Source organism: Ursus arctos, unplaced genomic scaffold (assembly GCF_023065955.2).
Source record: "Ursus arctos isolate Adak ecotype North America unplaced genomic scaffold, UrsArc2.0 scaffold_1, whole genome shotgun sequence".
Lineage (NCBI taxonomy): Eukaryota > Metazoa > Chordata > Mammalia > Carnivora > Ursidae > Ursus > Ursus arctos.
Window position 1 is genome coordinate 76,392,537 of NW_026622763.1, and position 27,088 is coordinate 76,419,624.

General features: G+C 41.9%; 2 protein-coding genes across 4 annotated transcripts in view; one reads left to right on the top strand and one right to left on the bottom strand.

Annotated features, from left to right (window-relative positions):
• Window positions 1-24,893, top strand: CASP8 (caspase 8). Of its 3 annotated transcripts, XM_026492185.4 has the most exons (10): window positions 1-212; window positions 763-854; window positions 10,488-10,825; window positions 14,875-14,980; window positions 15,777-15,915; window positions 16,019-16,063; window positions 16,445-16,530; window positions 18,356-18,497; window positions 21,367-21,868; window positions 23,011-24,893. In XM_026492185.4, exons 3-10 carry the CDS (start codon window positions 10,521-10,523, stop codon window positions 23,144-23,146), a joined length of 1,461 nt encoding a protein of 486 aa, XP_026347970.1. In that variant the 5' UTR covers window positions 1-212; window positions 763-854; window positions 10,488-10,520; the 3' UTR covers window positions 23,147-24,893. The 3 variants fall into 3 exon arrangements, with proteins under 3 accessions (XP_026347970.1, XP_057159932.1, XP_026347971.1); XM_057303949.1 differs by lacking the exons at window positions 1-212; window positions 763-854 and adding an exon at window positions 1,913-2,452; XM_026492186.4 differs by lacking the exons at window positions 1-212; window positions 763-854 and adding an exon at window positions 2,227-2,447.
• Window positions 23,794-27,088, bottom strand: part of FLACC1 (flagellum associated containing coiled-coil domains 1) — a 34,365-nt gene continuing 31,070 nt past the window's right edge. The window contains exon 15 of the mRNA XM_026492184.4: window positions 23,794-25,955. Within this exon, the coding sequence (XP_026347969.3) occupies window positions 25,835-25,955 (121 nt within the window). The 3' untranslated portion in view covers window positions 23,794-25,834. The remainder of the gene's footprint in view (window positions 25,956-27,088) is intronic.

Genomic DNA, 27,088 nt, shown 5'->3' on the forward strand with positions numbered 1-27,088 from the left:
GTCCACTGGGGGAGGCAGTAGGTGGCGTTATCGAAAGTAAAAGAAAACTTCTTCCTGGAGGTGTTTCCATCCCCACCCTCCTCTTCCCCACCCTCTTTCAAGGGATTTTTCTCTGGCTGGGTGGACAGGTCTCAGGAGTCTGTGTGAAATTAGGCAGTTCAGCGGTCTTGGCTTCGGGCACTCTGCGATGTCCCTGGGACAGGGTGGAGCAGGTGAGTGCCTGGTGCAGAGGTGGCTTTTGAATACCGTGTGTTTGGGACTCCTTTAGCGGGCAGAGTGGGGACACCTCAGGGTCCTGCCAGGGCCCCACATCTCTCAGTGGGCTTTCTTCTGCACCACAGCCAGGGGCTTTGCTGGTTTTTAACCCAGAGGGATCTCCAATTCCTCTGCTACATTTCCCTTATTAGTGTCTCCCCTGCTGCCTCAAACACAGACACAGTGTCTCTCCTGCTGGATCAGTTTGGAGATTCCACGAGACATTGTTTACCTACTTCATTTGTTTTCTTTCCCATTTGGGCAGAGGGTTGAGTTAATCTGTCAGATCCTGCCCACCGCTTCGTTGGCACTTTCTTCCATCTCCCCCTCCCCTCCACTTCCGACCCTCCCTGCAGGACAGCTCTCTAAATCTTTTGATACTATCCCTGAATTGATCTGTATCTTTCCAAAATGTATCGTCGTTTTGTGTGTACACACTGCTTTGTGACTATGAGCTGGAACAAGTAAGTAATTTCTCTGTGCTTCTGTTTCCTCATCATTAAATAGGATTCATACTACCTCATGAGATGGTCCTGAGAATTAAATGAGATAATACACATTAACCACTTGCAACAGTGACTGGTGCTACTAAGTTCTCAGTAAGTATTTGTGATTATTACTATATATTAGTATTATTTGGATTGTATTTTGCTCATTCTGCTTCTTTTTTTTAAAAGGAGCACACTGGCACTTGAAGTGCCAGGTCCCACTTTCTAAGCCCTACGTGGTATTACACGCTGGAACAGTCTTCACAGTCCTCTAGGGATGAATAAGAACTTGCCCACCAATCCTTGGTCTGATCCCCCTTGCAAACCTTGGCCAATCTGATGGGTAGAGAGTGGGTATCATGTTGCTTTATTTTGTCTTTCTCAGATTATTAAAGTGTCTGAGCATCACTTCGTAAACTTTGGCTTTATAAGCATCCCTGTCAAGGAACTCCACTATCAGACCCATTGTCCCTCTACGGGCTTTCTTCTCGTCGAGTGTAGAGTTGTTTGTAGGTCATCGATACTGCCCCTCCCGTGGCAGGTCCTGGGAACACACACATGAAAGATGTGGTCCTGCCCTTGTGAGGCTCACAGCCCAGCCCAGGAACTGGTCATAAAACAGTGGAATGAATGCTGGGGGGGATGCTCAGGAAGCATCAAGAATCAGGGAATCCCTCCTGGGCTAGGATTTAACTCCTTAACAGGATTTCCTTGTGTTGCTGTGTTCTCACTCAGACTTGATGGGCAGAATCAAGTGGGAGCGAAGGGCATCGATAGTACTTACCTTGGCCCTCTGCAGGGCAAGAGGCGCTTTCTGACACCTCTTTAATCCTCTCAGCTCTAAGATGGGTCTCAGCCCTCTGAAAGCTTATATTCTCTTTGGGGAAAGAAAAAAGAGTTTCAAAGAAGAGCAGTGTTTGATTTTTTTTTCTTTGTACTTTTAACATCAGAAAGCATTTCAGCTGATTCACAGCAAAAAGGCTGGGCTAAGTGTGTTTTGTGCAGTTGTATCTCCAGGGCCCAGACCATGCTGAGGACCCAAGGATTTGTCTGTCTCTTTGGTAAGGTCCTCTGGGCCTTTCAGGAGAAAGACCTTTGATTCTAGAGTTTTCCAGGCTGCTGAGGGTGGGAGCTGGTGGCCTCGGGGCCCATGGAGGTGATCCTCATATTCTAGTTTAGATGAGAAACCCTGAGTTAGCTGTGGGGGTTAGCAGACCCTCTGAGAGCCATGCTGAGGACCCCCACAGTTTTCAGAGCTCTCAGAAGTGCTCAATCAATATTTACTGAATGAAAACATTCATGTCTTCATAATGAACCCAGAAAAATCTGTAAATTCCTGAACTTTGAAAAGAAGGGGTTAATTACCATCCAGTCCAACTTTCTCATTTTGGGATGTGGCAAAATGACCCGTCCAAAGTCACACAGCCAGAGCCAAAGCTCAGGTGGCTCGGTTCCCCCGCCCCCCAACCCTGTCCCCTGTTCCTCTTAGATTCTTGAGTTCTGGGAGGAGGTGCTGCGCAGGGGCAAGCGGCTTAAATGAGTCAGTCATTACGTAAACAGGAAGTAGCGAGCAGTAACTCTTCTTCCTCAGCCCTTCACTCTTGTTTTAGTCGCCGCCCTTCACTCTCATTTTAGTTGCTTCAGTAGAAAACAGGCCTGTGAAGAAGCTGCTGCCATTGTGGGGTCCCAGGATTGGCTTCTTTGGTAAGGTTGGTTGGACCTCCCGGGAGAAAGACCTTTGATTCTAGAATTTTCTAGGTGGCTGAGGGTGGGAAAACCGTAAGAATTAGTAGTCCCTCTGAGAACCATGGCGAGAACCCCATTAGATTCCAGATCCTAAGGATCCAGCTTAGGTGAGGTTTTTCTGGAATGCTCCAAGCATGGACTGTTTGTACAGAGATCTTATCCTTAATTAAATTGTGGCCTAAGCAGGGGTAGAGTTGGGACTCTGGAAGGAGATGACACTATCTAAATCTAGGCTCTGGCACGTACTGGTCTGATGATTTGTCAGGCTCTGTGCGGTCACTCTCTCTGACACAGTGGATTTATTAAGAATTCCTGGTTTTGTGTTTTGGGAGTATTTTTGTCTTTCAAGAATTTTTTTATGTTTTAATCTTTGAAAATATTATGATTACATGTCTTTTTTTGGGTTAAATTCCTTCACTGGCTTCTAGCTGCAAGCAGAATAAAATCTAAATCAGGGCCTGTCGTTGAAATTGTCGAGGGAGATGCTCAAATCTGAGCCTGATGCCTCTCCTACCAGTTTATTTCTAAACTGACTTCTCACAATAGTAACATGAAGATGATAATACCAATTTCTTCAGAGGCTTGTAGTAAAATAAGTCAAAAAAATATTTTTAGATTTACATAGATATATGTTATAAACACCTGTATATCATAATACAAACATTTATATCAAATACTTCGGGGCATAAATTTATTATTAAAAATATTAAAGATACTTATATATTATATAATACAAATCTGTTTGTATGGATTTATGATTTAACAGATATCATATAATCCAAAGTGAAAGAAAACTTCCTGGCGGTATTGCATCCCCATCCCTCTCTTTTGCCTTGTATGCATCATATATGAAAATATTCAAATTTATATCTTTTATGTATGCATATAAACACATTATATATATGTGTATTTACACACACACACACACACACACACACACACACGTGAATATACATGGAAGGAAACCACCAAATGTAACCAGAGTTACTTCTAAATGGTGAGTTTCTCAGTGATTTTTCATTTTCTTTTTATACTTTTCTGTACTTTCTCTAAGGAATAAGTGTAAAATTTACTATTTTAGGATCAGAAAAATACAATAAATGTCCTTTTAAAAATATTACTGTAACAAAGTTTCTAGCCCACGATCTTATGCAATAAACCTTGGTCCCATAAAACAAGAATCATCCCACGGTCCGTGTACCCGTGGATCTCGGTGCCCAGAGGGCCCATTGTCAATGGTGTAAAAATCTGTTGCAGCTAATTGCTTTCCAGGCACTGTGACTAGAGAGACGTGTGACCTAAACAAACCAAGACTGAATATTATGCCGTAGTGTGCCCTGTAAAACCTGGACCAGAAAAGAAGCCTTGCCTGCATTTTCCCTACTGACTCTCCATTTTGATGGGATGCAAAAGTCATTTAGAAAGCATTGTCTAATTTTTGCAAAGACAATAAAATGAATGAGCTGAGGCAGCTACAGAGGACAGGAGCCAAGTGCCAATCATGTTATAACCAAACTCATATCACCCTGGCCTTGGATTGCATCATCATCATCACTGTTATTATTATTATTATATAGCGTCAGAAAATGCTGTTGAATATGTAACGAAAGCCTTGAAGAAGGTTTAGTCCTTTGGACTCTGTAGTTACTACTTCTAGGAAATTATTCTAAGAAAATAATCAGAGGTGTACATGGAGATTTATATCTTAAGATCTTATTCTAAACGGAAGCAGAGACTGGTTATGTAAATTATGGTCCAATCCTATGATTTCGTACTTCACAAATTTAAAAATCTGTGCCATAGAAGAAAAAACTGAAGATATCAAGATATACTTACAATATTACCAGTGAAAATTCCACTTATGCCTCAGAAGTATGGTATGATAAAATACGAGGGAAAATATAAATATGTATATAAAATGCTTGGTAGGAAAGATAGTAAAATATTATTAGGTGATTATCTTTGGATGGTGAAATTATAGGTAATTTCTGTTTTCGTTTTTATCTTTTCTGTGCTTTCTACAATGAATACGATAAGCATCGTTATCAGAAAAAATTATGGAAGAAAAAAAGATTTCGCTTGTTTGATTTTTCGGTTCATTTGATTCTGTAAAAGGAGATTTTAACAGAGGTTAGAACTGACTTAAAATTTTAAGGACATTGGAGCTAAGGGCACTAAACAGGGCTGGACCTAGTTTAGATCCTTTCCAGCTTACGAATGGAAATGGGTCTTTAAGTAGTGATTTTCATTTAAATGTAAGTGTAGACTAAGGAATACATGCATCTCCTAAACATTCTAGCCGGAAGGCTGACTTTCCCGCCGCCCCCGGGCTCGGCCGCTCCCCCACCGGGCTTCTAGTTCCTCTCCTCCCCCGCAATCACTGAAGCGGCTTCCTGCGTGTCGGTTCTGTTCGCGGATCGTCTGTGAACACACAAATCCACGCACCACTGCATAAGCCGTTGTAGAGCCCACACAAATCCAATCATAGCAATCTTCCTATTCTTTTAAGATATCTGAGTCAGATTTCATTGAACTCCTGATACTGATAAGTGTTGTTTCTGCCGCTTTGTTCTGTCAGGCAATGCTGCCCATGAACAGCTCTGGACCTGTTTTTTAAGTACATCACGTTTAAGCTAATATGGGAAAAATTCCTGGAAGTTCACTTGTGGGGTCTTTTTATATTTTGGCCCCTACGGCCAAATTACCCACTTACCTGTTTTTATTTCCACCGTTTCAAAACACTGTGTCTTGCAAGTTTTGTGCTTCACAAATATGATAGTTGAAAAATGGTTTTTTGTAATTTTAGTTTGCCTTTTTTTTGTGTGTGTGTGTGAATGAAGTTGAACATCTTTTCAAATGTTTAAAAGCCATTGGTTTTAAAAAATAAAGCCACTGATACTTTTCTCTGAACTGTGTGCTTATGATCTTTACCTGTTTATGCATTGGATTGTTGGTCTTTATCTCTTTAAAAAAAAATTGACTCTAAGAAAATCAGTCCTTTTTCTAGTTTTCCCCCCAAGTGCCAGATTTATATATTTATTTATTTATTTATTTATTTATTTATTTTATTTTTTTAAAAGATTTTTTATTTATTTATTCGACAGAGATAGAGACAGCCAGTGAGAGAGGGAACACAAGCAGGGGGAGTGGGAGAGGAAGAAGCAGGCTCCCAGCAGAGGAGCCTGATGTGGGGCTCGATCCCACAATGCCAGGATCACGCCCTGAGCCGAAGGTAGACGCTTAACCGCTGTGCCACCCAGGCGCCCCATATTTATTTATTTTTAAATTTTGTCTGGCTTACTTTGGCAGAATATTTTAGTTATTATATAAGGACATTTATCAACCTTTCTGTAATGGCTTCCAGGTTTTCTGTTGTACTTAGAAAGGTTCTCTACCACTGCATGATTATTTTGAACAATTCTCCAATGTTTCTTTCCTAAGTATTTTAATTTTCAGGTTTGAGTCTCTGATCCATCTGAAGCTTATTTTAACGTAAAGAGTTTAGTTTTGATCCATTTCAGTTTGTTCTAGAAGCCTGCCCAATTGTTCTAACAGCATGTGTGGAAAAAGCCACCTCAATGTGAATAGCCCTTTTTTTTAGGTGTGTTCGGTTTGGCTGTTTTTCATTGTTAACTTTTAATTAACACATTAATTTCTAATTTCACTGTTAATTTCAAAAAGAGAATATGGACTGTACTATTTGTGCTCTTTGGAAATCTTGTATTAAGATTTTCTTTGTGGACAATTTTTGTGACTATTTTGTATGTCTTTGAGAGGGTGTGTGTTTGCTGGGGGAGGAAATATGGTTCGAGTTCTCACTCGGGCCACTTCAATCTTCCAGTCTTCTACTTAGTCTACTAGACTTTCTATTTTCTGAGAAAGGTGTGAGGAAGCTTCCTGCTATTTTGGGGGCAAATAGGTTCTCCGAGTTCTTAAATTCTTTTTTAAAGTTTAAGTTCTTCTAATACTTTTTTTCTTTTAAGAACACAAATGTAGGGGCATCTAGGGGGCTCAGTTGGTTAAGCTACTGACTCTTTTTTTTTTTTTTTTAGATTTTTTATTTATTTGACAGAGACACAGCAAGAGAGGGAACACAAGCAGGGGGAGTGGGAGAGGGAGAAGCAGGCTTCCCCCTGAGCAGTGAGCTCAACAGGGAGCTGGCTCCCAGGACCCTGGGACCACGACCTGAGCCGAAGGCAGACGCTTAACAACTGAGCCACCCTGGTGCCCCAAGCTACTGACTCTTGATAACAGCTCAGGTCTTGATCTCAGAGTTGTGAGTTGTAGTCCCATGTTGGACTACACGCTGGGTGCTGGGCATGGAGCCTACTTAAAAAACAAAACAAAACAAAACAAAACACAACTGTGGTTATGTCGCTCGCTCCTCTGATCTGGTCCCTTTTCCTGGTTAATATGCGCATGGTATGTCATTTCCTGTTCCTCCTTCGCTCACTTTCTTACACAACTTTAAACCCAAGAACACACTCAAGTATTTTAACAGTAGTTTCATTTACACTGAGAATATCTGCAGACATTCTTCCTACCATATTACAGGAAAAGGGCAATTCTCTTTCCTTACTCCTTCACCCCCAAGTTCTAGTTTTCTCCTTCATTTCCCAGAAGAAACTTTTGAATTTGGTGTGTCTCTTCCCAGAACCCCGTTACCTTTTTATTTTCTCCTTTTGCATGTGTATCTGTAACCACTGAAAATCTAATTGTATTGCTTTGAGTATATCTTAAAAAGTACATGTATTTTTTTTATATTGCATTTGCTTTTTCTACTTTTTTTTTACTGTCATAATAACACATCTTGGATAGCTATCATTTGTATTTCAGAAGATGGAGTGCATTTTCTTAACTGCTGCACAGTACTCCGTAGTATGATTATACCTTAGTTTATTTAGCCATTTCTATATTGATGGACATTAGGGATGTTTCCAGTTGTTCAGGGTTACACATTGTGTTGTGGTGACAGTCCATGCACATATCCTGTTTAGCACACGTGCGTTTCTATGGAGTGTGATTTAGGGAATGAACTTGCTAGTTTGTCCCCTTATATGTCCACAAGGTTTTGTTTGCTACATTTTGAACCTATGCTGTCAGGTGCTAGCCACATATTTAAGGTGTCTTTTCTAAATAAAAGTATTTTCATGATAACTGATTGCTTTTGTGAAAGATCTAGGCTCTGCAGCCTTTGGGAATCCAATGCAAAGTTTACCTGTCCAAAATACTTTCTTCTAGTTTCCTGAATCAAGAAAACTTGTGTAAACAATGATGTAAGTTCTAGGTTATAAGGGAGAGAAAAGATTTTGCCCCATAATTCCAATTCTGAGCGAAAAATAATCAGAGATATGCACAGGATGTATGAAAAAACTTCCCAACACAGTATTATTTTTAAGAGAAAAGAAATTGAAAATTCCTTAAAATAAATTTTGATGTATCTGCATGCTGGAGAAAAAAAAAAAACATTTAAAATATGCCAAAGAAGAATAATGAATGGTGGGGTAAATGTTCATTCTAAATATTAAGTTGGGAAAAATTGGTGTATGCGCCTGGATATGCAGTGTGATTCTAATTATTATATAAATGTATCTTTGTGTGTGTGTGTGTGTGTGTGTGTATGATAATGATAACTGTGACCATTTTATAATTTACTATATTTTCAATCTTCACACACACAAAAAACACTGCTTCTATAATCAGAGTGGGTGGGGCAGAGGGAAGGTGTTTTTAAAGGAAAAACTAAAAATTTCAAAGTCTGTCAAGGCACTTTATAAAAATATTAAAACTTAAACTTATTGTGCAAATCAAAAATATTTTTATTTAATTAATTTATTTGAGAGAGAGCGAGAGCCGTGTGCACAGGGGACAGTGGGAGTTGGGAGAAACTGGGGGAGAGGGAGAGAGAGAATCTTAGGTAGACTCCATGCCCAGCACGGAGTCCTATGCAGGGCTTGATCTCATGACCCTGAGATCATGACCTGAGCTGAAACTGAGTATCAAACGCTTAACCCACTGAGCCACCCAGGCGCCCCCCAAATACTTCTATTTTATATGGGTCCTGTTCACATAATTACCTCAAGTAATGGAATCAGCATTTGTGATTTCATCCAAGAATGTTAGCCAGTGCAGGGAGCTTAAGGACCCAGGAATACATCCACTTTGCTTCCGGGAGGAAAGAGGTACAAACAGGTTAAGGTCATTTGAGGTTAAGAAAAGTGCCCAGGAGCACAGAGTCTGTGGGATCAAGGAAATGGTGGAACTGGATGGGAAGTTAAAGGTTTTCTAACTCAAGGTTCTCAGACTGTAGCCCTCCCTCCAGGACTACCTCCTAAGGTACGGGAGCATCTGAGCAAGGCGTCAACCAAGAGCTCTTCGACTTTGCGGAGTTTGAAAAACACTACTTCCCAATGAGTTTTCCACGGGGGAAATGGGAAACCAGGAGGGTGAGGAAAGTACTCAAGTGCCCAATTCCTGTCGGGTCCCCACAGCCAGGATCTGTTTCCTTCTTTTGGGTTAACCCTCATTTGTGCATTAGTTGCTGGCCATCACTGCACATGCCTTATTGGACTTAGTCAGACACTTGAGGAGGTGGCTGTTCTGATCCCCATTTTACAGAGGGGGCACCTAAGCCTCAGAGAGCCTGTGCTGCCCAGGCCTGGGGCCAGTGCATCAGAGGGGTTTTGATCCGAGTTTTGTCAGACCCCCATGCCTCCTACTCTGAACCATTCCACTCCCCCTGCCCTGACGGTCAGCTGCAGACGAGCTTCCTGGCTTTGACGGTGATACTGCAGCCACCTTATGGAGCTGGGTCCCAAGCTCGTTCCTATGAAGAATCCAATACAAAACCTGCTCCATGGGCTTGTTTTATCACAAACATTGGCCTATCTGAGCAGGGAGGGGAGGGCGTGACTCAAGGTGCTCATGGGAGGAGGAACCCCAGATCCTGGGCTGTTTGCATGACGGTTGTCCGGGTTTTCCAGAAATACTGCCGTCTCCTTTTGTATCTGCTCACAATGTGTGTGACAATACCATGTAATCTGATTTGGAGACTCTTTGAATTGGAAGGCTGACAAAGTGGACTTGGTTTCATTTTCAGTCGTGAGTTCTTGATCAGCTGTGGGTGCTAATCCTGAGGCCTTTGGGGGGTGGCCCTGCATCGTGTCTTCCTAGTATCATTGTTTCAGTCAGACCCCATCACTTCTCCAGCCTCCAGCCCTTCCGGTCTATCCTCCACACTTTTTTTAAGGAAAGATTTTATTTATTTGAGAAAGAGAGAGAGCTCGAGAGAGTGCACGAGCAGGGGGAGGGGCAGAGGGAGAAGCAGACTCCCCACTGAGCAAGGAGCCCGACCAGGACCTTGAGATCCTGACCCCAGCCAACAGCAGATGCTTAACCCACTAAACCACCCAGGCGCCCCCTGTCCTCCACACTGTAAATGTTAATCCCAAACTGGATGACATTATATTTCTTGGTTCCCCATCGCCTCTAGGACAAAGCCTGAGCCCTTGCCCCACAGTACGAGGCCCTTTGTAATGGTTCCTGGCCACGCCTTTCTCCCTTTTCCCATCACTCCCCCTCCCAGACACTTTGCGGTCACTTTATTGAGCTCCTTGTGCCTGCCTGAATTGACTTGAACATTCTCGCTTCCATCTTTTGAATAAATTACTTCCCGCAAGAACTGTCCTTTCCCACCTCCTTCCCAAAGGTGCCTTCCCTCTGGGAAGCCCTTCTCCCTGGTTGAGTTAGGGTCCTACCTGTGTATTCCTATGGTGCCTTGGTCACAACTCTCTGACTATTGGCTAATCAGTGTATCTACCTTCCAAAATAGTGAGCTAGTTGAGAGCAGATATGTGTCCTGTTTGTTTTTTTTTTCCTGCCCCGTGTCCTCAGTAAACTGTCTGGTGTATAGTAGAGGTAATAGCACTTAATGGAGGGACAAACTGGTGATTGGTACGTCTCTTCCCCATCTGAACATTATATTGTATTTTGACCTAGGCTACCACAACACTCTCCTGATACTTGACCAACATGAATTTCAGCAAATGCCTCTATAATATTGGAGAACAGCTGGACAGTGATGAGCTGGCCTCCCTCAAGTTCCTGAGCATGGACTACATCCCACAGAAGAAGCAGGAACCCATCAAGGATCCCTTGATGTTATTCCAGAGACTCCAGGAAAAGAGAATGTTGGAGGAAAGCAACCTGTCCTTCTTGAAGGAGCTGCTTTTCCGAATTAACAGACTGGACCTGCTGGTTACCTACCTGGACACCAGCAAGGAGGAGATGGAGCAGGAGCTTCAAATACCAGGCAGAGCCCAGATCTCTGCCTACAGGTGGGGACAACCTCCACAGTTCAGGCAGTGGGGGGTGTGGGTGCAATGGACGCATCTTTGTGGGCAGGGCTGATTGCAGGTGTCTGTGTCATATGACTTTGGAAGTTCCTCGAGGATGTCCCACCAGGGCCAGATTAAGAAATTTAGAGATCTTATATATAATTCAGAAAAAAAAGTGAAACCATAAAATAGAAAAAATTTGTTTCCAAAGTGAAACATGACCTATAGGTGTGCTGACATTAAAACCACCATCTTCTGAATGTTCTCTCTCTCCGCCTGTCTACTCTTCTGTTTGCCTCTGCTCTGCTGATGTCCACGTCATGTGCTTAATTTGCCCATTACTGGGTAGAGCATCCCTGCTGCTTCCCTGAAATCCCCCTCCCACCTGCTTGTGGATGACTGTGGAAATTCTCAGTGGGGCTCTAGGCTTTTATTCCGCCCTGAAAGACTTGCATCACAAAGTTCTCCAATGAGGGGTGCGTGCTTCCCATCATGCTGGGGCGGCCAGGCCAGACCCCTCAAAGCCTGCCGAGCCCCTGTGTGCCCGGCTGCTGCCAGGAGAGTGGTGGGAGCTCAGTCGTCTGTCCTGCAGAACGCCTGGCAGCCGGGCCTCTCCCTACCTGTGGGAGAGTGGGTACCCAGGGCTGATAACAAGCTATGTTCTGTTACATCTTCAGACTTTTTTTTTTTTTGGTGCAAAAGGTGATTTTATTAAAACATGGGCAGAAAAAGCAGCACTGGGGTTGTGAGGGATGACTGATTATATAGGCAACAGACTTTAAAAACAGGAACGCATGATCAACTTCTGTCTTTCAACATGTCCTATTACAAGACACTCCTCAAAGTTATTTTTAGCTTCTCTTCTGAAAACTTCTACTCAAGCCTTTGCTGTGGCCCATTTCATGGCCTCTTTTCTCTTGTCAGTAATGATGGCATGTGTGACAGTAAGACCTCACAGCCAGGGCTGGAAGCCACTATCCTCTACTAGCCTGGCCTATTTGTGAATGCCTCAGTCCTTAGACTCAGAGACCTGAGATTCGGGCATGTTCCTTACCATGCTTCTCTGCTTGAAGTTTGGGCATTTTAAGTGACAAAAGAGATGTGCTGGGTGTATGAGTTTCCTAAGGCTGCTGTGACAAAGTCCCACAAACTGGGTGGCTTACCACAGTGGAGACATTCATACTCTCACAGTTCTGCTGGCTAGAAGTTTGAAATGAACATGTCAACAGGATTGGTTTCTTGGGGGCTCTGAAGGAGAGTCTGTTTCATGTCCGTTCTCCCCTAGTTTTAGGTGCTTGCAGGCAATCCTTGGCCTTCCTCATCTTTTAGATGCAATCACTCCAATCTCCTCTCTGCGCCTGTTTGTCCGAATTTCCTCTTCTTAGAAAGCCACCAGTCATTGGATTAAGTCCAACCCTGATCTAGTGTGACCTCATCTTAACAAGATTACCTCATTAAAGATCCTTTTCTCAAATAAAGTCTTACATTCACCCAGCGAGGGTGGACATGAACTGAGGAGGAGTCGGGGAGGACATTATTCAATACTGGATAACTTTGTTTTAATGGGATTGTGACATCTCCCTAGTGATTTTTTTCATTAAGGCAGCAATTAATCCTAAAAAACAACAACCCTAGAACTAGGAAAGCTGGAGGGTCTCGTCTCATGCCCACCATCCTGGTCTTCTGAGGGTTGCACTCCTGTCATGGAAGCAAGGCTAAGGCAAATTGTCAAGGCCAGACAGTGACCTGTACCTCTTTGGTGGAAGGCTGAGTGCCTCACAAGGGAGGATCTCTCTGTTAAATCCTTTTTTTTTTTTAAGATTTTATTTATTTATTTGTCAGAGAGAGAGAGCACAAGCAGGGGGAGTTGCAGAGGGAGAGGGAGAAGCAGGCTCCCCACTGAGCAAGGAGCTCGATGCAGGACTTGATCCCAGGACCCCGGGATCATGACCTGAGCCAAAGGCAGACACTTTACCGACTGAGCCACCTAGGCGTCTCTGTCTGTTAAATCTTTAACATGTTAGCTTGGGAACAAAAGGGTCAGCACAAGTACGGTCTACTGTTGTTCATCATTGTTGGATATTAGCCAGGAAATAAAAAGTATTGCTAGTGTGGCCACTTTCCATTTATGAGAAAGCACTAGACATTTTTATTTATTTATTTATTTATTTATTTATTTATTTATTTTTAAAGATTTTATTTATTTATTCGACAGAGATAGAGACAGCTAGCGAGAGAGGGAACACAAGCAGGGGGAGTGGGAGAGGAAGAAGCAGGCTTATAGCGGAGGAGCCTGACGTGGGGCTCGATCCCATAACGCCGGGATCACGCCCTGAGCCAAAGGCAGACGCTTAACTGCTGTGCCACCCAGGCGCCCCGACATTTTTATTTTCAAATTATAATTGCTAGCTATAAGTATCTTATAAACTACCCAGGTTTATTTCTAGACAGCGATGGTACAAGAAAGCATGTAGGTTTTAGAAATGAGGAAAGTAAGAGGGCAAAATACCTTGTAATAAAGTTAAAAGGTCTGGTAGCTTTTGACTGGACCCAATCTTGGCCAAACTGGGAAAACTTTGGAGAAACACTGCTAGGGTAGAGATTCTATGAGAGGAAGGATGATACAGATGATAATACTGAGAAACTTCTGTTTCTATACTATTTTTACTTTCAGGATTTTAATTTTCTAATTTAATTTGAAGTTAGCATGTTTTTGTGTTATTTTCCTTTACACCACAATGGTGAAAGTTTGCTGACTTATTAAACATTCCTTTGTTCCTGCAACAGAAATATCCCAAGAACCTATCATGGATTAAGAAATAATAATGCTTGTTGTATACCGAACACTCGGTGTGTTGCCAAAGTTTGGTTTAAGCACTTCAGATAAACTTATTCATATTATTCTTAATATGTCCCAGTGGTATATAGTATCATCTACAAGTTTACAGATGAGGGGAAAATGTATAACATGTCTAGGGTCACACAGCTCGAGCTGATGGAACCACAGTTCCAACACGTCATCTAGGTCCTCTGCCCTTAACCACGGCACCTCATCACCCACTGGGCTTATGGAAACAAAAAGGGCACGGACCCTCTCTCAGGGACTCAGAGGGCTTCATAAACAGACAATTATATAGCATGTGTGTAAACTTTCTGGCCATACAAAGGCACAGTGCGGTGAATGCAGCCTTGAGGACACTCAGGCGGTACTTGAGCTGTTAGTGGGTGAGTTTGTGTCTGCAGATGGACAAGGGAATGGGGGTGTGAGGAGTACAACGTACAGGGGTGGAGGCAAAGCAGCTGGGTGTGTTTGGAGAGTAGATGGCAGGTGCTGAGGAGTGACTAGAGAAGCCTAGGAGGTAGGCTGGGCTCAGTGCACAAAGGTCTGTATTCCAAAACCAAGTGTTGGGCCTTCCTACTGAAGTTGATGGCCAGGAGAGCACTGCCAAGTTTTAATTAAGGAAGTGATGATCTGGGGCACCTGGGTGGCTCAGTAGGTTAAGCGCCTGCCTTCGGCTCAGGTCATGATCCCAGGGTCCTGGGATCGAGTCCCACATCGGGCTCCTTGCTCAGCGGGGAGCCTGCTTCTGCCTTTCCCTCTGCCTGCCGCTCCCTCTGCTTGTGCTCACACACACACACTGTCTCTCTCAAATAAATAAATACATCTTAAACAAAAAAGAAGTGATGATCCAGTTTGCATTTTGAAAAGTGTAATTTCCAAAATAAAAACTTTTTTTTTTCTACTGCAACAAGCTCTTGATTTTATAGTGAAGGACCAAGGAAAAACACAATTCATTTAACTGAAATGAACTGAACAGCATAGTTAGTGGACCTTAATTCTGTTATGGGTGGAGTAGCTAGGCATGAGTCAGTAGCCTGTCATGTCACCGCAGCAGGCCCTTTCCAAGGATTCAACTCACAAAGTATGTCATTAGCTATCTTTATTTTAAGGGGAGGGGACAGGAATCAAGTTTCCACTGCCACTCCTTTTATCCAATGGCAACTTATTTGAGAAACCATTTCTAAAGTGTCTCCATTTCCCACCACAGGGTCATGCTTTTTCAGATTTCAGAAGATGTAAGCAAATTGGAATTGAGGTCCTTTAAGTTTTTTTTGAGCCAGGAGATCTCCAGATGTAAACTGCACGATGACTTGGTAAGACCTGGTGTTTCAGCAAGATTTGGTCCTGAGGTTGAGTCAGCCGGTGGGGATTGCTGTGACTGGAGAGAGGGCTAGTCCAGTAAAAGCAACCTGGACCCTCACTTTTCAACCAGGGGAGAAGAAAAGAGTGGTCGGACAGCAGTGTTGCAGATACGATCCCTTCATATACTGTGACGTGCTGCTCCCATGAATCGTCAGGAGCATGGCAGAGTCAGTAGCTAGGGAAGAAGACTGGTTGTGCAGGCACAGCCCGTTGCGGGACGCTGCAGAGCCAGGCTAGACAGTGGTGAGCTTGAGACATCTCCCCACTCAGCAGTCCCTGAAACCACCTGGAACCTGGAACTCTGTGCGTGTGTGTGCGTGTGAACACGGGACTGGAGGTGGATCAGGTCCCAGAGGCAGTGTCGGAGAGACGCAGTCCCCAGCACTGTCACTCCAGGGACCAGGCTACTGTGTCTCAGCCATGCAGCTCAGGCTGTCTCACAGACGTCACCTAAAGTTGTCCGCAGGTGGTTGCGGTTCAGGGCTTGGGGTCCGGGGCCTGGGTGACCACTGATTTTCCTTTACCTTCTCATTTCTGTCTTCCTGGGCCAGAAAAGACAGAATTGCTTCTCTAGTGCTCTGTTGGCTTATAAGACCAGGGTGTTCTGGCAGGAGGGTGAGCTTGGGAAGCTAGGGTGGGTCCTCTGTTTGGAGAAAGTGGAATTAAAAAAAAAAAAGAAAAGAAAATGTCATTTAAAAGCCAGTGTGTCTCAGTTCAGTCTTCCAACTTCATTTCTCTTCCTTCTAGAACTTGTTTGATATTTTCATAGAGATGGAGAAGAGGGTCATCCTCGGGGAAAGAAATCTGGATACCCTGAAAAGAATCTGTGACCAAATTAACAAGAGCCTGCTGAAGAAAATCACGGATTATGAAGAATTAAGCAGAGGTAGAAATAACAGCTGTGAATTAGCAAAATGTATTCTTAAATTGACAAATCCCTCTATGTCGTGATTGTTTCTAATCAAATATGTGTCTCTTTTTTAATTCAGAGCAAACACTGAGCCCTCAAAGAAGTCTAGATGAAATTTCAAATGGTAATATGCAAAATACATTTTTAATACTTAGTTAATTTACTATCAGATATGCCCATTGCCTCCTCTCCCCACAACCTTCTCACACATCCACATCTTAATGGTCTTGCTCTCCTAAAATCAAGAAGGCTCAGTGCCTACTTGTCACCTTCTTTACACATTGAAAGATACACCTGTTGTCAAGAGACATAGACCTTGCAGCCCTAGGCTGGCAAGTTTGAAATGGGTGAAGCGTTAGTCTGTAAAAAGATTTTTATTCTGTGGACTGCAAGGATATTATGTTCAAGTCAGTCCGTGAGTTTTCATTTTAAAGGGGATCTTATGATATCCTGGGTGCTCTGTGTTTCTTTACGAAAATCCCTTCCCTGCTATGTTTCATTCCAGATATGTCTCAGTTGCTTGTAGGGGAGGAATCCCTGAGGGTACCGCCAATGTCGGACTCTCCAGGAGAACAGGACTGTGAACCAGAGGTGTGTCGAAATTCGAACTCCTTTTTCTCTTTGCATTGCAGATTCTAATTCTTGCATTCCTCAGCTTTGAAGCGTCCAGATAAACTAGTAAGGGGTAGATGCTTACTGGAAATTTTGAGAACTATAGAAAAATTTGAGAAACGGACAAATTTAAAATGTGATTTTTTTAAGTTTCGAAAGTAGAAAGTGTTAAAATTTTACTTTATTTTTTAAAGATTTATTTATTTATTTATTTGAGAGAGTGAGAGAGCGAGCGCACGTGAGCAGGGCAGGGGCAGAGGGAGAGAGAGAGAATCTCAAGCAGACGCCGTGCTGCGTGCAGAGGCTGAGGCGGGGCTCCACGCTGGGCTCAATCCCATGACCTGAGTGCAAATCAAGAGGCGGACACTTAGCCGACGGCTCCAACCAGGCACCCCGAAAATTTTATTTTAAAACCAGAGACAAAGGTGTTGGAATAGTTGGAGGGCTGAGGAAGCAAGAAGCCTCCTGGCAACCCTTTCAGCAGCTGCCTCAGCCAAAGTAGGAGAAGGCTCTGGGAGAAAAGTCTAGCAGGACAGGGAAAAGCAAAGCCTTTTCTTTTAGGCTGACATTTCAAAACTGTTTCTCCATGGTGATTTAGGGGTGAGCAGCAAAGGCTCAGGATCTAGCTGTCTCTATGTTCTCATCTCAATGAGCCAGTGCAAGAATGGCCTTTCTAGACAGTCGCTTTGGTTTATTAACTTTCAAAGATTCCCCAGCCACATTCTGATTCATTGGCCTGTTCACTCCTCTCTGTGGCAGGAAGCAGAGGAAACCCTGAATGCTATCAGTCAGTGGGAGACTCGAAATTAAGCTGAGGGAGGGATCAGTTACAGGTGGGCTCCTGAGCAAATTACCAGACCTCTCTAGGTCTGAAAACCGAGGATTTGCCGAAGTCATGTGGCACTCTGCAAATAGCAAAGCACTCTACTGAGTGCTGTCCCTACTGAACAGCTAACTGTACCGAGTGCCAGAGAGATTAGGTAACTTGCACAGAGTCTTAAGGTTATGACATAATAGAGCCAGGAGTTTGAGCCCTTAGCGTGGAGCACTTTTCTCTACCTTGAGGAGCTGCCTGGATTTCCCAATAAATGCTGAGTGTCTCAGCACTGAAACAGCCGTGGGAAATCAGGACACAGGGCCATCCCTGCCTGATACTGTCAGGCACTGGAGTCTGGCTATTGTCACCTGCAACAAAGCCAAGAGCTGCCTGACTAGTCCATCTCTCTCCTCCAGTCACAGTGGTCCTGAGAGCCAAATGGAGTCCTCGGCTTTCAAAGTCCTGGGACGTGCTGTGTCACGTGTGAAGGGCAGGCCCTCAGCTGTGAGCTCAGAAATATAGATAAATTGACTAGATGGCCAACGGAATAACAAGGTGACAGACAGGCAGCCCAAAGACAGCATGAAGACATTCATTCATTCAGCAACTCCTGATTGAGCTCTCACAAATTAATAAATTCTAGTTCCTGCTGCAAATGTTAGCCGCCTTGAGCAGAAACAAGAACAAACGATGAATGCATGTTATGATGACAGCAATATTAATATATGTGCAGAGTGCTCAAGAGGCCCAAGGACTGGGACCCTGATTTTACATACTAACTGTGGGGCAGAAATCTGGGGATCCTGTGTCACGGGAATGGGTGGAAACCTGTTCACCAGAGAAATGACATCAGGTTGGGGTAGGGCTGTTCAAAGTGCCCTTGCATCCCAGGATGGCTAAGGGGACAGCCTTACTTCTTACTGTTTGTTCACATCTCAAGTATTTGACCCTCAGAGTCAGCTCCTGGGTTGGAATTTTGTTTTCCAGACATCGGACAAAGTTTACCGAATGGAAAGCAAACCTCGAGGATATTGTTTGATCTTTAACAATTACGACTTTAGCATAGCACGGAAGGAAGTGCCCAAACTTCAGAGCATTAAGGATAGGAATGGAACAGACTTGGATGCAGGTACAGTAGAACTCTGAAAAGAAGTGAAATATTTCTAATACCTAAGTTTTTTTATCAAAAGGGGAGAACAAAAATTGTACCATCAGGGCCTCATGTTTTAGAAAAAAACTGGATATAACCAATATTTCCTTGTGGAAGTGAAGAACATTCTTATATATTTGCTAATTTTCTGCTTTTGTTTTTTTAAATTAATTTTTAATCAAAGTAATGTATATAAAATAAAATAGCAAATCTTACTAAAAAGCTTATAATAAAAAGCAACAACAATAAGCTTTGCTTTTAATTCAACTTGATGAATAGTGTTTCTGTAGAATGTATTAAGTATTAGGTGAAAACATTACCTTGGGATCAAGACCACATATAGAAGTTGCATTTATAAAAGTTGGGCAGATGAAATTGCAAGTCTTTAATTAGAAATTGCATTTTCTTTTCTTTTTTTTTTTTTTTTAAAGATTTTATTTATTTATTTAACAGAGATAGAGACAGCCAGTGAGAGAGGGAACACAAGCAGGGGAGTGGGAGAGGAAGAAGCAGGCTCATAGCAGAGGAGCCTGATGTGGGGCTCGAACCCAGAATGCCGGGATCACGCCCTGAGCCGAAGGCAGACGCTTAACCGCTGTGCCACCCAGGCGCCCCTCTTTTTTTTTTTTTAAAGATTTTATTTATTTATCTGACACAGAGACAGCAAGCGAGAGAGGGAACACAAGCAGGGGGAGTGGGAGAGGAAGAAGCAGGCTCATAGCAGAGGAGCCTGATGTGGGGCTCGATCCCAGGACGCCGGGATCACGCCCTGAGCCGAAGGCAGACACTTAATGACTGAGCCACCCAGGCACCCCAGAAATTGCATTTTCAAATATTAAACTAGCCAAAAATTCTTTCGGTCAGCCTCTTTAGGAGGAGCAACTTACAAGAGAACTTACAAGTTAAATGAAAACTTAAGAGAACTTACAAATTAAATGAACAAATCATTTTCAGCATGTGAACATAAAAATGGCTACTACTAAAAGTGATAGATAGAAATAATCCAACCCAACCAATATATTTTTGAAAATAATGTTTACGAGTCATAACATCAGGTAATGACTTATTTTTTTAACTGAATAAAGTTCAGAAAATTAATGTAGGTTGATTTTAATCATCAAGACTCTGCTAATGGTCTCTTAACAGTTTATTCAAGCAAATCTATTCTAAGATGTCAAAAGCCACAGAACTTAAGTCCATTCATTGACTATATCACTCATTGTCATATACTTTGGTCTTGAAGAAAAGACTTCAGGCCTTTGATTTCCATTCATTTACTATCAAAACATTTTTAAATTTTTCTAGACAGAGACAGAGAGAGCAGGGGGAGGGGCAGAGGGAGAGGAACAGAGAGAATCTTAGCCAGGCTGTACACCTGGTGCGGACCTAATGTGGAACTCCATGTCACAACCCTGGCATCACGACCCGAGCTGAAACGAAGAGTTGGACATTTACCTGATTGAGCCAGCCAAGCGCCCACTATCAAAACATTTTTATTAAAATAATATTTGATTGTATTTCTGACCTTTTGGTCAAAGGGCAGGTACAAAGTTGCAGATACATAGGATGAATAAATCTAGAGATCCGATGTACGACATAATGACTATAGTTAATAATACTGTATTGAATCCTAGAAATATGCTAAGAGAGTGTATTTCAGGTGCTCTCATCACACACACGCACACACACACAATGTAATCAAGTATGTGAGGAGATACGTTATTAGCTTGACTGTGGTAATCACGTCACTGTATATAATCAGCTGTATGCCTTAAATATATATAATTTTTAGTTAAAAAAAATCAGGCACCATGAAAATATTAAAAGGCTTTGACTAGAGCTTAGAGAACTTGGGCAAAAAATAAGGCTATGCATATGGAAAACAAAGTAATGAAAAAATAATGCAATTACTAACTCCAGGAAAGATAAAAAATTTAGTAAGAAAGGAAGCATAATTAAAGAATTTTATGTTTACATAGTACTATCGATTCGACTAAAAGTCATAAATAACTGTATAAGAGCATCAAATGCTCATCTTCCATAATAGAAACTCAATACAAAAGTCTAAAATTTATGATTAAATAAATAGCAAATTGCCCAAATTCATAAAAAAATGGAGGTGAATACCAACAAAATAGTTGTTAAAAGTTGAAAGTGGTTGCCTTCATGGAAAATGGGTAACAGGGAGAGTTAGAGAAGGGATAGCTTTTTTGTAATAGGCCTTTTAGTTCTACTTGATTTTTTAAACTTTCATATCTTGTATTTTTCAAAAAAGATTTATTTATTTATTTGACAGAGCAGGTGCAAGTGGGGGGGAGGAGAAGAAGATGGACAAGCAGACTGCACTGAGTGTGAAGCCTGACGTGGGGCTCAATCTCATGACCCTGAGATCATGACCTGAGCCGAAATCAAGATTCAGATGCTCAACTGACTGAGCCACCCAGGCTCCCCTCATATTTTATATTTTGATAAACAATTTTGAGAGAGTTCAGGATAAAATAAGTATGCATCTTCTATTAATTTGTTTTGCTTTTTATTCTGCTTATGTAAGTAATACAATCATTTTCTAAATTGGTTTGGTAGAAAGTCTAAATAATAGCTTACTCATCTTATAGACTAGTTGAGAAAAGACAGAAGGCCAACAGTAGCATTCTTCCCTTTCTCATTTGCCTCAGGACTGGAAGTGTTTTCAGCTTTCAGAAGACTTTGGAATTCGGCCAGTAATATAAGGGGTCTTGTTTTTCAGTTCTGGTTTGGATTCTTAATCTGATCAGTGTTCTTTCTAGCTCTGGGCTGTGGTTTGCGACTTACTGTGGTGTAACATGACTTTTCTTGTTTTACTTTTCAGATGCTTTGTGTCAGACCTTTAGTGAGCTTCATTTTGAGATCGTGCCTTTCAAAGACTGTACAGCCAAGAAAATCTGTGAGGTTCTGAAATCCTACCAAAGCATGGACCACTCTAGCAGGGATTGCTTCATCTGCTGCATCCTCTCCCATGGAGACAAGGGCATCATCTATGGCTCTGATGGGCAAGAAGTCCCCATCTATGAGCTGACTTCTTACTTCACTGGTTCAAAGTGCCCTTCCCTTGCAGGCAAGCCCAAAATCTTTTTTATTCAGGCTTGTCAAGGGGATAACTACCAGAAAGGTATAGCTGTTGAGACTGACTCTGAACAGAAGGAAGCCTATTTAGAAATGGACTCATCCTATCAGAAGAGATATATCCCAGAAGATGCTGACTTTCTGCTGGGGATGGCCACTGTGAATAATTGTGTTTCCTACCGAAACCCCATGGAGGGGACCTGGTATATCCAGTCACTTTGCCAGAGCCTGAGAGAAAGATGTCCTAGGTAACTTTGCCTACTCTGCCCTTCATACGTTTCTAAATTTCTAGTTATGGGTGACATAGCTGTACTTCCCAGGTCAATCGCAAAGTGGGAGAGGGGGGCAAGTGTTAACATCTTTGGTTCATAGATGGAAAAATCCGAGACACCTACTGCAGAGTTTCTTTTATTTAGTGCCTGAAAGGACAGTCGGGGTATCCTAAAGCAGGGAATGATGGTAAAGTCAGTCCAGCTCTGTTTTTAGGCAGAAACAGGACTGAGCCAACTCAACTAGTTTTGGAAGTCTTCCAATAAGGTAATAACCCATTTCAACGTTTAACATTCTCCAACTCTGTTAAAGTTCAATCATAGCTAATCAACCCTGTCGGCGTGTTGTGGGAGACAAGTACCAGAGAGTAGAAACCCTTTATATTCCCACTAATTTGGCCTGTTGTGAAACCACAAAATGTGGGAAGATATCCTACCTTATTTATTATACCTTATGTTTCCTTTAGTTAAATGATGGTTTTGTAGTCACAGCTCATCCACATGCAAACATAACTGACAGGTCGGTAGCAAGAAACCTTCTCGTTCTATGTCTAACCATGCTAAGTGTACGAAGAGCGAGAATTTCCCACGGCAGATCCAGGAGTGAACCCCAACATCAACATCACGTTTTCCTTTTGTAACTTAGACCATGAATCCTACAGAGGTAGACGAACGCGTTGCCCAGCTCACCTGAAAAGAGAGGCTGGTGAGAGAGGGGTGGGGCGGCTGCGGAACACATTGGGTTTTCTCTTGCCCAAAGTGATCAGATGCTCACCGAAGCAGAGGACGTGTGGGAGGTGCATTGAGGTGACTATGGGGGCAAACGACATAGTACATGCGAGAGTAAGCTACAAACAGGTCAGGAGGGAAGGAACCCAAATCTGATGTTGACCCCGAGGTTTCTGATGATCAGTAGAGATCTTGAGTAAACCAAAGGTAAGTTATTAAGCTACGCTGAAGCTACTCCTTTACCTGGAAAGCTTTGCCATGTCTTAGTTTAGCAACTTAAGGTTTCAAATGCCTGCTGTTTTGAAGGAAGGAACTGTCAAGGAAGCACAGCGGAAGGAAGGGCTTGCCGGTGTTGTTCCACCACAGATGGTCACAGAGTTGTTGTTTTTCAGGGGCGAAGATATTCTCACCATCCTTACCGAGGTGAACTTTGAAGTGAGCAATAAGGATGACAGGAAAAACATGGGGAAACAAATGCCACAACCTACTTTCACACTGAGGAAAAAACTCTTTTTCCCTCTTAATTGATGCTACTGTTTAGCTGCATAACACTATGCTTAATTTATTTCTTCGTAAAATGCTGCTATTAGCTTTTTTTTTTTTTTTTTTTTTTTTTCCTTTTGGATGGCAGGAAGAGGAGAGAATGGGAGTCAGGATAAATTAATTCCTATGCAAATTTAAGCCTAAATCTCTGGCTTTGCACTAATAGCTAGAGATTTATAGCCCTAGGTACGTTTTTAATTTTATTTTTGATTCAATGAAAAAGTTTTTTAAAAACTTAGATAAGAAAATATAGAAAGTTTAAAAGAAATGTAACATCATAAATTTAGGTTCAAAAACAGTGGCAGAATGAATGTTCTTTGCACATCTCTCATCTGTTTTCAGCCTGGAATCATTTGATTCCCTTCAAATTGTTAAGCATTTTTAAAAAAGTTAAAAAAGCTTTAACTTGGAACACAGAAATTAAGGGTGGTGGAGAGATTTTATAAGGCATAAGAAGAGGGGGGATGGGGAAAGCAGTTTCCCAAGAAAGGCCTCAGAATAAGTGAATGTTGTTCAAGTACTGGGAGAAAAGTCAAAGCCATAATTGTCCTCCTTTCTGTGAAAGGGCTGATGCCTTATTCCTGGTTCTTATGAGAATTTGTTAGATTTACATTCCTGCTAACAGGGTGTGCTTCTGTGGAGCAGAATGTGAGGTACAATTGTTCAAAGGTACTGTTGGGCTTTTTTTTTTCCTCGAGTAAACTCTATCCCCTCCCACTCCCCAACCTCCCTATCCCACAACACGGGGTTGAACTCACAACACCAAGGTCAAGAGTCACACGCTCCACCAACTGAGTCAGCCAGACACCCCTAAAAGGTATTGTTAAAAAGGAGACAGCAGCCCCCAAATGGAGTCACTTGCGCTAAACCCCACGTCAGCAAACCAAGACTTAATACCTAACCGAAATGCAGTTTCAATTCCCTGGGAATGTAAACTTTAAGCAGTCAACATGGAATTACCTGGTCAGCACTGGTGAAATAATCCACCAGATAAACTCCTTCCGTTCCCCTTAGGAAAGTGACCTAATGCAATTCGATCAAATTTGATCTTTACATTTACTCAGTTGAATTTCTGTTGTTTAACAGTATGCAGGGTGATGCCGGTGACTCCCTCTCAAAGGTCACTGAAGGAGATTTTTGTGATCTGTCCTAGCTAAAAAACCCTCATGTGTAATGCTCTCACATCCAACCTGATGTCTTCTGATGTGTGTGTCAGGCAATCTCAGAAGCATCTGAGCCTTCGCTCCTGAGCTACGAGGCGACCCTGCTTCAGTGGCAAAAGACACCATAACTCTGTTTAGATTTAGATTTCACAAAATCTAGGAATTCTTTCCCTTGTTCTTATTATTTATACGTACCATTAAATCCAAATTTGAAAGGACTAAAGTTACATTACCTTTATCTTTTTGTACTTCCAGTCCCTCCCTTTCCAAGCCATCCTCTACACTAATTTACATGTTTTTTAAAAAATGTATGTTTGAAAATGCTATTTCTTATGTTAAAAGCTTTTAACATCCTTTTCTCTTATTGCTCTTACAGTATATATATGCTTCTCTCAGTCAATAACTGATTTGCTTTTTTTGCTAATGATACTGTGCTTCATTCATGCCTTTGCCCTTTCTTGATTCTAAATCTATATGAAGTTTTTTTAAATATTCATTTTTTAAAAAATATTTTTTCAGTAATTTTTTTCAATAATATTTTTAAGAAAATAAAATAGAATTTTAACTTACTGTTGGTTGGAGATTGTTTTGTTTGTTCGTTTTGTCTCTGTTGTTTGCCATTGGCATTTCACAGGTGGAAAACGTTTGGATCACAGGTATGTTTCACTCCAGGCTCCCAATGTTGGCTCACACAGTTGTATTTCTTAAAGAATTTTTTGCCGATATTTAAAAATTGGGACAGGTCATATAAAAACCACAATCCTTTCTTTCGACAAATCAGAGTACCTGACCTCATTGATCCCGTGCTCTTGTGTGGCCGCGCTGGAATGGGTTCACCCAGTCCCATACCACCCCGCTCAGTCTCCTACATTTAGGCTGCTGCCAATTACCATTTATCACTGTGCTTGTTTGTGTGATTATTTTTCCTTCTGTTCCATCCACTTCACTTATTTATGTTGCCTGCCCTGTGGGGATTTGAATTCTAGTGATTATTTAGAGAAGGTGGCAAGAATCATCAGAAACTTTTCCCAAATCATAGTTACAGGGAAGATGATTGAGAAGTGAAGCAGTGGGGACGCACGTAAGAGAAAAGGGTTTTGGAATTGAATCAATATCGTTCTTGCTAGCTAAAAGCCCCAGGGGGACAAAAGCTAAACTTCAAAATATAGTCAACATTTAATAGGGAGAAGTTCTTCAGATCAGTGTTTTCATAATGAAATACATAAACATGGAAGAGAAAATAGTACACTGCCCAGAGAAAGCTCAGATTCACATATAGTGAACACCACCTTTCAATGAAGAGTCTTGAAAATCTGTATAATTGAGATGGGAATTCAAACATTCCCAACCACTTAGAAGAAAGCAAATTGTGAAAAGGCAAAAGTAGAATCAAGGGAACCAAGGAACTAAACTCATAATACACATTTCTCAAGAAAACCTCACAAGAGTTCTCTAAGCCTACAGAGATGGAGTTCCTATTATCTTTTGTACCGGAGAACAACTTTTCTGCTCAAAATTCTTGTTTTTCATTGCTGTCATATTTTAAAGTGTCACAATCATCCTCATAGATAGAGGTTGACCTTCCAGATCGTTCTTCATAAATTTCTTCATTCTTGGCAATTATTTTTTGCCTATAAAGAAAGAGAAGATGTAGCACTATAGACTCAAAGGGTAGAAGGGCATCTAGGGTATCTGGGGGGGGGGGATATGGTTTCATTCCTTCACTGGGGGCAGTCGCATACATTACTTGCAGTGGTTTTGAATTTAGTGAGATATACTTATCTTACCAAATTCCCAGATGAGGAATATTCTGCTGAGGGGAAACAGAGTATGCCATCCCAAAATACGCCACCTTGCATATTGATTAGTTTGAACTAAAGTTACTTAAGCAACAGCCAGTAAAAGAAGATACTCTGACCCTCCTTTGTCCCCCTGAAAGCAGGAAAGAAAAGTCCCTCCCTATACCAGAAGGTAAAGAGACATCCATATCACCAGAAATAGGGAATTTAGGGCTGAGGAGGCTGTATAAACAAATCTTGTTACTTCCTCACTAATTTGCTACCCCAAGCCAAACTCCTTTGTCTTGTCAATACTTGACAAATTTATTGTCTCTGTGTCTAAAAGGCATATAAGCTGCCCACTTTGGTCACTTCTTCGAGTCTCATATTTTTATGAGCTCCTGTACATTCAAAATTAGTTTTTCTCCTGTTAATCTAGCTCATGTCACTTTAACTTAGACCAGCCAAAGAACCGACAAGGGAAGAAGGGAAAGGATTTACTCTCCTATACTACCAAATCAGTGCAATGAATCGCTTCCCTTTATTAAAATATTGACCAAAACTTATCTCAATGATTTAAAATGCATCCTCAGGAAACAGTATAATTTCTGACCTAAAGTTGATTTCCACAGGAAATAAATGCAGCTGTATCTAAGTGTAAACCAGTGACACCTAAACCCCTAAACTCTCAGGGACATGGTAAAAACTCAGAGCTCACATGGGTTGTCACAACAGTTTCCAATCATTCATTCATTAAACAAGTATTTATTAAATATCTACTATGGTTTCCAACCATATGACATTCTGGAAAAGGCAAGACTGCAGAGGCAGTGAAAAGATCAGTAATTGTCAGGAGTTGGGAGGGGAAGCAAAGAACGAATAGGTGAAGAGCAGAGGACTTTAGGGATTTAAAATGTATTCACAGAACTGAATAAACTCAGAGACCGTCGGATAAAGTTCATTTGCCATTTTGCATTTAAAACTAA

Coding starts and splice junctions, on each gene's coding strand:
- CASP8 (XM_026492185.4), top strand. CDS start 10,521: ATGAATTTCAGCAAATGCCTCTATAATATTGGAGAACAGCTGGACAGT. Junction 15,916..16,018: donor TTATGAAGAATTAAGCAGAG/GTAGAAATAACA, acceptor TTTTTAATTCAG/AGCAAACACTGAGCCCTCAA. Junction 21,869..23,010: donor CTGAGAGAAAGATGTCCTAG/GTAACTTTGCCT, acceptor GTTGTTTTTCAG/GGGCGAAGATATTCTCACCA.